Source organism: Syngnathus leptorhynchus, chromosome 16, assembly GCF_054491065.1.
Source record: "Syngnathus leptorhynchus isolate UIUO chromosome 16, UIUO_Slep, whole genome shotgun sequence".
Classification (NCBI taxonomy): domain Eukaryota; kingdom Metazoa; phylum Chordata; class Actinopteri; order Syngnathiformes; family Syngnathidae; genus Syngnathus; species Syngnathus leptorhynchus.
Window position 1 is genome coordinate 9,384,269 of NC_141210.1, and position 14,409 is coordinate 9,398,677.

Below are 14,409 nucleotides of genomic sequence, written 5' to 3' on the forward strand. Positions count from 1 at the left end.
GTGGAACAGCTTCTGCTTGAGAGGTTTGCCTCTTGTTGTTTTTGAGGCTCCTGATTGTAGTAAGGACCTCACTGAACATGGGAGGGTCATCAAGGGAGGTAGATGGCAGGAGATTTGGGAGCGCATTGAGCACTGATGGATCCAAGGGGTTTATTTTTTTGAGCAGTGAGTCGAAGTGCTCAGCCCAGTGCTCGAGAATTTGTTGTTTGTCCTTGAATAACTCGAGTCCGTCAATAGATCTTACTGGAGCAATGCTTCGCTTTTGTGGGCCATAGATGGATTTTGCAGCAGCGTAGAATGCCTCCGCTAACAACTGTTATTAGCATCTGCATATCCCAGGATCTCCTGGGCTTTTTTGAGTCACCGTTCATTTTTCATGAGCTCTGGTTGTTTTGTAATGGTGGGGGAGCAATGGAGAGTGAGGGTTGGAGAGAAGGGCAATATGGGCTTTTCGCTTGGCATCCAACAGCTCCTCTATTTCTACCGAACTGTTGTCGAACCAGTCTTGATGGCGCTTCTGAGTGAAGCAAATGGTTTCAGAGGCAGCTTGATGTATTGTTGACTTCAGTTTTGTCCATGTCACAGGTGGTACTGTAGTCCTCCAAGGTGGAAAGTCCCATAGCCAGTTGCTGCGGTAGTGAGATGTGCACTCTGGAGAGTCCAGCGCCCTGCAGTTCAATCGCTTTCTTGGCTGTTGTATTTTTGTGGGGCGTTTCATACTCAGCTTCGACCTGATCAGTCGATGTGACCATCGACCACCAACATTCAGCTCCACACAATGCCCGGGTTATGCAGATGTCTTGTTGGTCTTGTTGCCGTGTTATTATATTGTCCAGCAAGTGCCGAGGTTTGGATTGTGGGTGCCTCCGAAATGTTATGTATTTCTTTCTCAGCTGAATGATTGTGTTGGTGATGAGAGGTTGGTGCTCAGAACACAGGAAGAAGAGTCGAATGCCATTGTTCTTTATCTTTCCAGACCCATGGGTTCCGATAAATTAGTCCACAGCTTGGCATCTGTGCCAACTTGGGCGTTGAAATCACCCATGAGGAAAGGTTTATCAGACTTAGGGACTCTGGATAGGGCAGCTGCAAGAGACTTGTAAAAGGCATATTTGATGTTGCTATCAGCATCCAGGTTTGGGGCATATGCACTGAGTAGCGTAGCAAACCGGCCTTTCATCAGGGGGATACACCAGGTCATGAGCCGTTCAATGATGACTTGGGGGGACTCCAGGATGTTATTGAGTAGTTCATTTTTTACAGCAAAGCTGTGGAGCCTCCGTTCGCCTTCTGGGGTACCCTCCCAGAAGAAGGTGTGGCCTTCACTGACTTCTGTCAATGAGTCTTCGCCAGAGAACCGAGTCTTACTGAGTGCTGCAATGTCGACATTCTACCTCTTGAGCTCATGTGCAATGAGTGCCATCCATCTATGACAGTGATGTCAAACCCAAGGCCAGGGGGCCAAATATGGCCCGCCACATCATTTTATGTGGACCACGAGGACAAATCAAATTTATGTCAGTGCTAAAATTGCAAATTGTTTTCACTTTAAAGAAATAGAGATATTGCCAGCATTTTTTACAATTCATCTTTTTAAAGTATTTGAATTTGTTTTCCTATTTTCAGATTTGAAAACTCGTTATTCATCAATTTGTTGTGTAGTCTATACTGTATATAATACTAGGGTTATTTGGGTTAATAGTCATAATGGCCCTCCGAAGAAAACTCTGATGACGATGCGGCCTGTGACTAAAATGACTTTGACACCGCTGGTCTATGAGGTCTCTCTGTCCCGTCCTGAGTGTCGAGGAGGGTGCGGACATTCCAGGTAGCCAGATTCATAGTTGTGTGTTTTCCTTTATGTTTTTGACCACAGTGGGGAATGCCTTGGTGGCTGCTGTTGGCCACCCAGGTATGAGGAACAAGCAATTTTTGGATCACGTTTTCCAGACCCTTCCCCAATTTGGGGTGAGGAGTGCGAACCCTGAATAGGGCTGCTCAGTCACATTGGCAGCTGCCGAATGAAGATCTTGCTCCTGAATCCCAATCTTCCACGCCACCCCTGTACAGGACAAGCTAAGAGCCTCAAGTCACATCCTTGACCTGCCCCAGTTGCATTATCCTGTCGCCAGAAGACTTTATAGAAAAGGGTGGTGCTTGCGCAAAGAGTGGATTTGTGTGAGGGATTCCCCCCAATCTTGGCCACACCCACCATATTCCAGTGGCACAAGAAGCTCAAGACAACCTTGTAGTTGTAGGGGACTGCCAAAGATCCGTTCTGTCGGAAATCTGCCCAAATGTGTATCCCTGGAGCACTGGATATTGCTCTTAGTCTGCCCTCTACCCTTCGACCTGTTCGGCTTGGGTAACCCTGCCAGGAGTACGAGACTCCCACCGACATAGCTCTAGGGGTCAAAGAGACACGCAAAGTGCCCCACCACGATAAGGTGGCGATCCATTGGGGCAGAAGACACACGGACACACATGGGGACCCTCAGCGCGCACTTCTCCACATGCGCGCACACATGCACGCACGGACGCACGCACGCACGCACGCACGCACGCACGCACGCACGCACGCACGCACGCACGCACGCACGCACGCACACACACACACACACACACACACACACACACACACACACACAGAAGGAAGACAACAGACTGACATACGAATGACACAAACATATAAGCAACAGGGCCAACAAACTGCCACCGGCCCTCCACAATACAGACAGTACAAGAGCAGGAACACTGTTTCCCTCCACAGAAAATTTCAATATCAGTTCAACGGACTCCAAACAACACCAGTACAGACCACATCTATTCAACAGCACAGACAACACTATTCAACATAACCCAATTTAAAAGAAAACCCCAGATTCCAGCGAGGAAGTTTTAACACAACATTAAATGAAACTCCGGATTCCATGTCGGAAGTTTCAACACAACATAAAAGAAAACTCCGGATTCCACCTCAAAGTTTTAACACAACATAAAAGAAAACTCCGGATTCCACCTTGGAAGTTTTAACTCTGTTCAACAAAGAAACAACCATCCCCACACAAATGATTAAATTTGGGGTCGGGAAAGACAATACCACTACAATGCGGAGGCCACACGTTTATGAAGGAAAAAGCCTTCTGACTTGAAAGGTGGCCTCCAGATGGTAGAAGAACCTCTCCCCTCTTTGTCCAAAAACCGCTCAACTGAACATCGCGTCAGGGGTCACCAATTGTTGCGTTTTGTTCAAGATGTCCGTCATTGAGCAAACAAAAAACAAAGGTTTGGAATAACAGTTGGTTCTTTATTAGCAAGATCTTGGGTTGTTTAATGGCGGTCAGTGCACAAGGCACTTCAGCAGATGAAACAACGTCACACCCCAGATCAGAAGAAGCAGTAACTAGGAAGGGAGGGGGGGAAAAGGAAAGAAGAAGGATGTCCTTATGTTCTGTTATCACCTGAATGTCCTGTTATCTACTGAATGTTTTGTGACTGTGTCATGGAAAGTTAACTGAACTCTGTGTGCTGTGTCAGTGTTCTGATTGAGCAATTATGTTTTTATAAATTAATAAGAGTATTTACACACCGATTGGCATAAAAAGTATATAAATTAATAGGAATATTTCCACATTGATTAAAATGATACAGTAACTTATGTATGAATTAATGAGTTGTTGCTCAATCTTCAACTTCTAGGTACCATATAGCGGTCTAATAGACCGCTTTTAGACCGGAAAATTCTCAGTGGGACCCAGGCATGAGGAGAACATGCAAAATCCACACAGGGGAGGGCCGGAGGTGGAATCGAACCCGCGCACTTCTTACTGTGAGACGGACGTGCTAACCAATGCCTGAAATAAGGTGATTAAAACAGTCACAAAATCAAGTGAAATCACGTGTTATTTCGAAATAAAAAACACTGGTAACAATTAATTTTTTTGCCTGCCCTTGTCCTTCCCGAATATTGCACTCCAAACTATCAATTGTCCTTGGGGGCCTCCTAGTGGTCACCTGAACAAGGTTCGTTCGCTCATTCCGTCGTTACAAGGAACGTATTTAAGACTTGAGACGTGCCCATACACGAGCGAGCATCTTTACAAAAACCCGAGAGACACTTGTCGATTCTAGTCTATACCTTAGCAACCGGCGGCTGCTTACCAACCGCGAGCCGACAACATTCACAACAAGCTGCGATGAAAGCGATGACGGGCAGATTCGAGTTTGTGTTCCCAATTTACAACGCTTATGGATACCTGAGTAGTGAGTTTCAAGGCTAATATATGCCAATGTCTTCTGTTGCAACTGAGGAATTTGCAACGAAATCATGTTCAGCCAACAACCCGACGAGTCCCCACGAATTTCAAACTCAGCCGGTGCCAAAAGGTGCCTTTGGGAAGAGGTTTGTGCCGGTAAGATCACAACGCTCTTTCAATTCATCAATAACGGAGTCATAATTGAGGCTTGCGTGAATAACCTTCAGGTAGAAACGCTGCTCTTGTTTACACTAAGCAACGATTCTACTCGAGTGAGCGTTGAAAACGTAAGCCCGCAAATGTATGAGTTGTGTTGCATTCAAAAGGCGTGAACATTTTTATATGACTTTCATATTGAAGTGCCTGCCTTTTGCATAATAGTGCGATTACGTGATGAGAGTTAATAAACCTTTCTCCCTTTGATCTTAATGTTCGTATCCCGGAATAATGTACGTGTGCACAGTTGCGTTATGTGGCGTAAGCTATAAAACCGAACAAATCAGAGTGTCTGGATTTTTTTTCTTTTCAAATGAAGTGGATGATTCGATGCAATGTTTAGTGCGCTAAGCTAAGACTATTTTAATCAGGAAGCCACAAAAGGAGTTTTTAAAATTAACGTTTTTGTCTTCATGACTTCAGACTTTGAAGGAGCACTGCCATGTCCTCTGACCGGTTCAGAACCCAAAGACAGCAGCACCTCACACACCTCTGCCAATGTAAGCCAGTGCAAAGCCATTTTTATGCATTTTGCAAATAGTTAAATACAAGTCAACATCTTACTCCGGGGGGACACCGAAAGCTTTTGAACGGGTTGTATGCATAGCAAGCGCCAAACAGATATCATTTGTATATTGATTATCTAAAAGAGGAAGCCCGTGTTCAACAAGTGCTACTTACTACAACAGCTAGAGTCTCAAATTTGATTGGATTAAATAAAAAATATTAACAGTGGAAGAACTTCATTCAGTTTCATGGAACACATAGCAGACTTCTGATGCCATATTTAAAAGTGGCAGCCCCTGCTTTTCCTGTACTTGAACTTTCTTAAGCGTAGATATTGATGGAGGATGACGAGGAGGAGGAGAACGCGCTCCTGCTCGACCTGGACCCACTTCTGCACCACCCCGCCCACGCCGGTTTCTCCGTGTTTGGAGTGGATCCTCCTCTGAGCCACAAAAAGCGAGCCCACCCTCCGTTTTGCGTGCAATCGTTCCAACGTAAGACCGCCGCGTTATTTGTTTGCTTGAATCGAATGATTGAGGTGCTGATGGCGGCGGTGGCGGCATGCGTCAGATCCCGTCACGCAGTACATGGAAGAGAAAGTGTTCCCTGTGCTGGTGCCCGCACTTGCGGCTGTCCTGAAAGAAGCAGAGAAGCAAGGCTTCCTGCAGGTGAGCACTTTTCTTTTCCGACACCAAAAGTCACACCAAATAGACACCATTGATTTGGTCTTTACTTTTGATTTTGCCACTCCTCTTCCTGTTTGCAACTCTTTCGAATCAGCCACTTGTCAATGACATCACCAACTTGTTTCTCTCCATTGACTCTCTAAGCTTACAAGCTTGAAAGTCATTTTGAAATCTGCAAATGGTTGTAGTGCCTGGGCAGCATAGGGCCCTCCTGTATCTCTGTTGCGTTTCAGAAGAAAGTCATCACGTTTAACCCCATCGACTTCCTGGTGGAGTGGCTCTATAAGTGAGTCTCATGTCTTCTCGTTTGCTATATTTTTGGGGGAGGCAGCCAGAGGTGATGCGTTTCTGTCCTTGCCTCTGTCACTCTGCCAGTCACAATCCCCACCGACAAGGACAGCCCCCCCGGCAGTTCAACAACATCCCATTTGTCAGAGCTTGGCTCAGCATGCAGTGAGTGCAATTTGTAATGAAGTCATATGCAAAGCATGAAGACCAATGCTCCTGTGTGAAGCACATTGTGCGTCTAGTTGCAAGTCACATGACACGCTTGTTTTTGTTTTTTCCCCTACGTTGCCAGTCCAAGGCCGACCATCCCGCTCTTCCTGCAGCTGAGTGACGAGCAGGCTGCGTTGATCATCCAGTCCTTCTGGAGGGGCTACAAGGTGCGTTTGACCAAAACACATCATCACACAGCCGAGATTGGAAACCACATCTGCGGTACCAGTGGCTGAAAGCGCAATGAGTTTGGGACAGTGGCTGTTTCTTCTCTTTCCTCTCCTCGCCTGGATGTCTCGTGCTCCAAGCAAAGTCAGCTGAGCCACGCTGGCTATTGTTCTATTTCTTGTTCAATTGCTGTTTGAGCATTTCTTTGACCACGGTGAGACCTCGTTCAAGGTGCAAGTCCTGCTATGCTTGTCGCTCTCCCGATGAAACAGTTGAGCACACTAGTAGAAGGACGAATATCTCAGCACCAACACTATGCTCTGACTTTTCTGCATGTGACGGTTCCAGTGAGGGCACGAGCTCACACGATCAGCACGACAAGTTGAAACTGCGTATCCACCTAGATGCTCAAAGCCAAGGCATGAGCAGAGCAACCGTCTTCCTCCCAAAGTGCTGCGTGTCGAGGAACAAGCAACAACATCCAACGCATCACTTGGGGCGTCTTGCAGGACACAAGAGCCTCATTACTTATTGAAGCCGCCCAGGATATTTTGGGCATGCGGCGACTCTGTGCCTGTTTGTGTGCGTGTCATCATTTTGGCAGTCACCTTGTGTCTTTGCAAAAAACGCATAATGGTTTCTGGGTGGAAACGATTATTAACTGGCGAGCTCAATTGGTCTCGTGCTCACAAATTCAGGTTTACTGAGTTTTGAGCAGTGACGTGCGGTCAGAGAAGGCAAGGGAGGCAGTGCCTCCCCTGCCATCATGAAAAGGAGAACAAACAAATTAAATTGTTTTTATTATAAAGTCATTTTACTTTTAATTTCAGTTGTTTTGTATCATTTTGAACCAAAATCGCTGATTTTTTTTTGTTATTTTAAAAGCGAATGCGATTCGCTTGGAGGAGCCAACTTCCTTACGGCTGCCTATGCTATGCAGTTAGACTGAACTGCTGTCTTTCTCTTATGTCGCTGTTTAGGTGTTCAAACACTGGCTATATTAACTAATTTTGTAGTTAAGCTGATGTATATAATATCTAGTGTTTTATGTCATCTGTAACGTCATGTTTCTTTAGATGAACAAAACGGGTTTGAAAAGAGACCTTACAAAGGCAACGAAAAAAGGTTCTCCAGCCTTATGGCAGAGGATGCTAGTGATCCTGGGATGCTTCATGCACCCACCTGTAGAATAAGTGATCTCCAGTTCAACTTTACAGTGAACAACTGAGGAGCAGTCGTCCATTTATTTCGTTTTACTTTTTTTTTTTTCTTCGTTTTTACATTTCGTTTTACATATCCAAACGATTTTCAACTATGGCTTTTTGGTCGAAACAGGAGGTCATCAGTATAGGAAGACCAACTCCGGAGTTAAAAGGTTTGATTCGGACAACGGGACTTGTCTTTTCAAACGGAGTTGTACGCACAATTTAAAACAAGTTTTTGATTCCATGTGCTTTATGTGTGAAGACTGATGATATGGGATTTCAATTATAATAGTTCAAATTAAATCATGAATGAACGGGTTCATTCATGATTTAATTTGAGTGTTCCCCAACGTTTTTTGTGACACGGTTAGGTGTCGGACAAATTTTACCGGGGGAGGAGGGGGGATGACGTCTGTGCCTCCCCAGTCATGAACCTCACCGCACGTCACTTTGAGATTTTGAGAGACACAGGCGAGGAAGCATTAATTGTCGAGAGCCATTCCCAAGCTTGTGCTTACCAAGGGGTGCAAAAGATTGGATTGGTTGCACTACTAAACATGTCGCAGCACCTGGAGATATGAGTTCACTCGGTTTTGATAATCACAAAGCATCTTTCCCCGCTGCCAAGTGGCCAAGGGCCGCTCCCAAAAACCCATGCCCCGAAGTTACTGCGGTTTGCAGTAACTTTGGGGCATGGGTTTGGTGGAACAACTCGTGACCACCTCCCTTGTCAGTAGATATTGGTCTGTTTTATACTGTCGCGCTGATGGTCTGGAACACCAGCTCTTGCATTGCATCCCATCCCATTGCGCGAGAGTGCGACTACGACTAAAAAGACAAACTAGGAAAACAAATTCCTCCCTGAGCCGGTCCTCTATTTTCAATAGCAAATATTTTTGGATGGATTGCGTTTATAGTCATCCAAATGTTCTACTCTTGTCAGACCTTGGCTGCTGCTCCTCGCGACACTCGCTCGCACACACGCTTACACTATCATCTGTTATATATGCTGCGTGATGCAGCTTTGACTGCAGTGTAACAGAAATCGGAAAAAGAACGTGTGTCTGTGTGTTTGTTTGTTCTACCGCATCTGCATCAAAACATTGCACAGTGGGAAACAAGCTCACGCGTAATACGTGCGTCTGTTGTACCTGCTCCTGTCAAGCTCTACTGAAGGCTGCTGGGTCTCAACTTATTACGTAATCGTCTTTACATTGTGTGCCTCAGCACTGCTCGCTAATCCATCCATTATCCATCCATGCCTGTTTTGCTCGCGCGCGCACACACACACACACACACACACACACACACACACACACACACACACACACACACACACACACACACACACACACACAGCTGATGGCTAAAACTTGTTGGGGCCTGTCAGCTGAGCCTGAGTTGTCGCTGTGCAAGAAACAGGCGTCTCATTGAATGCCATCTTTTCGGTGTGTCCAATTTTGAAGGCATTTTTAAGAGCACGTTACAGGGATACAAGCGACGTCCACTTTAGTCAGGTGAGCCAAATCGCCCTAGTGTGCCTTTGTCGGGCTGGTGTGAGCCAGCGCTGATTCTGCTTGACAGAAGGGCCAAAAGCCACACCCGTACAACATTGGAGCCATGACGATGGTATGCGCTTGTGCTTTGTGTGTAGGTCAGGGCGCAGCCTTATGTGCAGGAGCTGCGCCAGTGGCAGAAGAACCTGAGGCTAACGCGAAACATTCCCAAGGCTGTCAATGAATTCTGGGCTAGAGTGGAGAAGCGAGGTGAGACTGAATGACAACTGGCACGCTAGCTGGCGTTAGTCGACGAAGACGAGCGTCTCGGAACCGGGTTGACTCTCGGACTTCGCTCGCCAAATTCCCTCGTGTGCGCCTTGAGATGCTGACTCAACAGCGTGCGTGGCAGCTGGGCCTGCCTGAATGTGCTGCCGCTTTCAGCACACACACGTTCCACAACACAGCAAGGCTGCTTGCTGACCTGACATTCTATCTGATTGGGGGGAGGGACTGTCTGCTGGCCCTCTCCCCCACAATTCCACAACCCCCTTTCCAAAGCCCAGCAACAGATGCATCAGCATACCAGTCAAATCAGTTTAAGTGCTCATTGTGAACCACCCACAGGCTACCTTTTGATGTGTCCACAGTGGGCGCAAGCATCACAGAGACGACAGAAAACACAGAGTCTGACAACTCCGACTTGTGCGTCAACATGCTCTCTCCCCTCCCGCTGAGCATATCTTTTCCCACACCCCTGCTCACCCCGGACGGCAGCGGTGAGCAAGCAACGGGTGGCCCGCCTGGCCTGGACGAGCAGGACCACAGGTACATGGACTCTGTGCCCAGGTCCTCGGCCACACTGTCACCAATTTAAAAGACGCAGCGGGTATCACAAAAAGAAGCAGGAACTTTTCTGACACACTTTTGACATCTTGACAGAAACTGCTTCACATACCATATTTTCCGGACTATAAGTCACAGTTTTTTTTTCATAGTTTGGCCGGGGGTGCGACTTATAATCAGGAGCGACTTATATGTGAAATTATTAACATTATAACTTGATCCTTCACACATTACTTACTTACTAGTATAGTTAATCACTTCACATGTTATTTCCACAGGAGGTCGCACTAGGCCTGTGGCATGATTGGAACAGCAACTGACAATAAGTCGGAATCCATTCACTGACTTCTGGAGTCAGGAGTTGTTTATAACACGAAAGACAGAGAATGACATAGAAGGACGAAGATTTTGATGGATTTAATGATTTGGAGCGACACGGATGGTTCGATAAACTTGTTATTTATGCTATAGTTACTTGATATATTATTTATTTAGTGTAGCAACTTGTAGATTGTTAGAGTTTAGTAGTTTCTGATTGCTTAAGGAGGCCATGAAGGCAGCAGGGGTGAGGAGACTGGAAGAGCGATCTGGGGCGCTTTGTGAGAGTGAGGCTACACATGCTGTGCTCGTATGTTGTTGAGCTCTTGTTTTGTGAAATAAAGAGCCGGTTACCAAACCTACGACTTTCCTGGTACTTTGGTAACACTACAATATAGTTATATAGAACTGTGGAATAATTGGAGCCGCAACTGACGATGAGTCTGACTTCTGATGTACTTCCGGAGTAAGCAGCGGTGTGACACAGAGGACGAAGATTTCGATGGATTTAATGATTTGGAGTGACACAGATGGTTCGTTAAAATTGTTATTTATGTTATAGTTATTTGATATATACCGTATTAGCCCGAATATAAGACGAGGTTTTCTGCATTGAAATAAGACTGAAAAAGTGGGGGTCGTCTTATATTCGGGGTCTAGACATTATACCCATTTTCACTTGTGCGCAGAGGTAAGTCAAAAGGTTGCTGGTATCGACTGAGTATGTTGCTGTGATCGTGTGCGTCTTTGACACAAAGTGAGTATATACATTTCATTGTTACTACTGTCCACTGTTGTGCTGTTTGTCCAATCACGGTTTGCTTCGTGTGCGCGCCGTTTGATCGACAGCTACAGCATGCTCATAATCGACTGGGTATGTTGCTGTGATTGTGTGCGTCTTTGACACAAAGTGAGTACCGTATTTTCCGGACTATAAGGCGCACCTAAAAACTAAACATTTTTCTCAAAAGCCGACAGTGCGCCTTATATATGGATCAATTTATGAATTTGTTGATCCATACTGGTTGTACACAGTGCTCTGCCAAAACTTTCAGTACGTTTTAGTACGACTAGTAAATTACAAGGTCTCATCTCTTACCAGCATTACAGCAACCGTGATCAGGGGGCATCACTGAATAGCTGTTGTACCCGTGAGGCTAAACTGAACCACGTCTTCCCTTCTGTGTTCTGACCGACACCCGGAGGCGAAAAGAGCATCACGGTCCGAGACCTGCGTGAAGCTGGCCCCCCCCACACACGCAAAATTTAAGGAAACTAGTCTGTTTCGTTTGTGCTTCGTTTGTGCTGGTTTGTGCAGCAAAAATTTTCGTTTGTGCAGCAACAATTTTCGAGTTATAAAAGATTATTTTATAGGTCATCCAGAGTTCACCCAGCCCCCCTTTTCCTCCAAATGGATACAAAATGGTACCGTTCGTTTGTGCTTCGATTGTGCTGGTTTGTGCAGCAAAAAGTTTCGTTTGTGCTGTTCCGGTTTCGTAGATATTACACCTTTATTGTATAACGATGACATCCGCCTCACAGTTAGGAGGGTGTGGGTTCGATTCCACCTCCGGCCCTTCCTGTGTGGAGTTTGCATGTTCTCCCCGTGTCCGCATGGGTTTTCTCCGGGCAAGCCGGTTTCCTCCCATATCCCCAAAACATGCTTGGTAGGCCGATTGAAGACCCTAAATTGTCCCTAGGTACGAGTGCGGATGGTTGTTCGTCTTTGTGTGCCCTGCGATTGGCTGGCAACCGGTTCAGGGTGTCCCCCGCCTGCTGCCCGATGACGGCTGGGATAAGCTCCAGCATGCCCGCGACCCCCGTGGGGACAAAGCGGTTCAGACAATGGATGGATGGATGGAAAGCAGAAGGAGATGATCAGCCTTCCGGGTTGCTACTGTGCTAGTGTGTTGGCCGTTTGTCTACCGTCGATCATCGGACACGTAAGTATGGCTGTGGAACAAGAGGTTTGTATTGCTTCGTGCACCAACTGCACCCTTCAGTTAGAGAGGTTGTCCCTGCTAGAGGGACGTGTCTGCCAGTTAGAGCAGAATAGTGCGATAACAGTAAATGTGGCGGACACAGTCGCGGACTGTAGTCAGCCCGCTAGCCCCGTTAGCATTAGCCCCAAGCGGCTTGCTAATCGCGATGAGCCAGGTAAGACGCATAGTCGTCCAAAGTCATCTCGGTCTACTGGCCCTTGCACCTTGGTCATAGGTGACTCCATCACCCGAAATATCACGCTTAAAATTCCAGCCACGGTAATGTGTATTCCTGGGGGCAGAGCACCCGACATAGAAGCTAATCTTAGGGAGCTGACTCGCAATAGGATTAGTCAACAGCATAGTTCCAACAACACTAGCTACTTGGACATAGTGATGCACGTCGGCACCAATGATGTTAGGATGAGGCAATCTGAGATCACAAAGAAAAACATAGCGAGGACTTGTGATCTCGCCAGAAAGATGAGTCGGCATCGAGTATTTCTCTCTGGCCCCCTGCCTGGGAGAGGCTCTGATGAGAGGTTTACTAGATTAGTCTCCCTTAATCGATGGATGGCTGGGTTCTGTAAAAAGCAGGGACTGTATTTTATAGATAACTGGTCCTCTTTCTGGGGCCGCCCCGACCTGCTGAGGAAAGATGGCCTTCATTCTAACCGTGAAGGCGCCTTCACTCTTTCTAGGAATATAGATTACTGTTTGAGCCACTCAGGACAGGTCACTTTAGAGCAGGCCGGGGCACAGGTGATTAGACCATCTGTCAAGATGGGTTTGGAGTCAGTTAAATTAAAGTTAACTAGCGCTAGGCTAGACTTCCAGCATGCACATAGCTCCTTGTGTAGACTAGAGCGTCACAGTTTGAATAGTGCTACAGTTCATGTGAACACACTTTCTACTGAGGTAGTAGACAAATCCAATCGCTCCACGCTGACTGGTATAGCTGATGATACAGTGCCTCTTTCAGATAATATTACATGTGTACCAAATATTTACTATCAATTGAGAGGTGATGTCAGGCCTAGAGAACACAATCTTACTTTCATACTTTCATTTCGTTTAAAAATCCTTTGATAGATACGAACCGTGATTGACCGATTACACTTAAACTCGGTTTTATGAATATTAGATCGCTTCATACGAAAGCAGTTCTTGTTAATGACCTCATCACGGAACATAATCTAAATGTATTTGGTCTTTGCGAGACCTGGTCAAAACCTAATAAAATGCTACCGCTTAATGAGGCCTTGCCTCCAAATTTTGTGAGCTCACATGTGGCGCGTCCTCAAAAAAAGGGTAGGGGTGTTGCCCTCATCTCAGATTCCAATCTTAGATTTACACCTCGTTCGATTAACGTATTTAAAACATTTGAAGTTCTTACTGTGCTTTGTCTGGCAAAGCACGGCTCAGAAGACCCCTGATGATGATTACAATAAATGGACGTCGTTTTCCCTCGCCCGGACGCGGGTCACCGGGCCCCTCTCTGGAGCCAGGCCTGGAGGTGGGGCTCGAAGGCGAGCGCCTGGTGGCCGGGCCTTCGCTCATGGGGTCCGGTCGGGCATAGCCCGAAAGGAAGACGTGGGTCCCCCTTCCAATGGGCTCACCACCTATAGGAGGGGCCAAAGGGGTCGGGTGCATAGTGAGCTGGGCGGCGGCCAAAGGCGGGGACCTTGGCGGTCCGATCCCCGGCTGCAGAAACTGGCTCTAGGGACATGGAATGTCACCTCTCTGGCTGGAAAGGAGCCCGAGCTGGTGTGTGAGGCAGAAAGGCTCCGACTAGATATAGTCGGCCTTGCCTCCACACATAGTTTGGGCTCTGGTACAAGTCCTCTCGAGAGGGGCTGGACTCTCTTCCACTCTGGAGTTGCCCACGGTGAGAGGCGTCGAGCAGGTGTTGGCATACTTATTGCCCCCCGGCTGGGCGCCTGCACATTGGGGTTCACCCCGGTGAGCGAGAGGGTAGCCTCCCTCCGCCTTCGGGTGGGGGGACGGGTCCTGACTGTTGTCTGTGTCTATGCACCGAACGGCAGCTCAGAGTACCCACCCTTCTTAGAGTCCCTGGAGGAAGTGCTGGAGAGCGCTCCTTCTGGGGACTCCATCGTTCTACTGGGTGACTTCAATGCTCACGTGGGCAATGACAGTGAGACCTGGAAGGGCGTGATTGGGAGGAACGGCCCCCCCGATCTGAACCCGAGCGGTGTTCTATTATTGGAATT

General features: G+C 47.1%; 1 protein-coding gene across 5 annotated transcripts; it reads left to right on the forward strand.

Moving 5' to 3' along the window:
* Positions 1-4,058: 4,058 nt before the first annotated feature.
* On the forward strand, positions 4,059-14,098 carry iqck (IQ motif containing K). Of its 5 annotated transcripts, XM_085934679.1 has the most exons (10): positions 4,060-4,412; positions 4,896-4,972; positions 5,311-5,473; positions 5,550-5,647; positions 5,899-5,951; positions 6,041-6,118; positions 6,246-6,330; positions 9,191-9,302; positions 9,683-9,860; positions 10,157-14,098. In XM_085934679.1, the coding sequence occupies exons 1-10, from the start codon at positions 4,328-4,330 to the stop codon at positions 10,167-10,169; spliced, it is 942 nt and encodes a 313-aa protein (XP_085790805.1). In that variant the 5' UTR covers positions 4,060-4,327; the 3' UTR covers positions 10,170-14,098. The 5 variants fall into 5 exon arrangements, with proteins under 5 accessions (XP_085790803.1, XP_085790804.1, XP_085790805.1 ...); XM_085934677.1 differs by having other exon boundaries at positions 4,059-4,412; positions 5,902-5,951; positions 9,683-14,098; XM_085934676.1 differs by having other exon boundaries at positions 9,683-14,098.
* The last annotated feature ends 311 nt before the right edge of the window (positions 14,099-14,409 follow it).

What these genes read in the sequence shown, in the direction of transcription:
- iqck (XM_085934676.1), top strand. Translation starts at nt 4,328, where the DNA reads ATGTTCAGCCAACAACCCGACGAGTCCCCACGAATTTCAAACTCAGCC. An exon ending in CTGGTGGAGTGGCTCTATAA is followed by an intron (nt 5,952 to 6,040) that starts GTGAGTCTCATG and finishes TCACTCTGCCAG; the next exon opens with TCACAATCCCCACCGACAAG. An exon ending in AGAGCTTGGCTCAGCATGCA is followed by an intron (nt 6,119 to 6,245) that starts GTGAGTGCAATT and finishes CTACGTTGCCAG; the next exon opens with TCCAAGGCCGACCATCCCGC.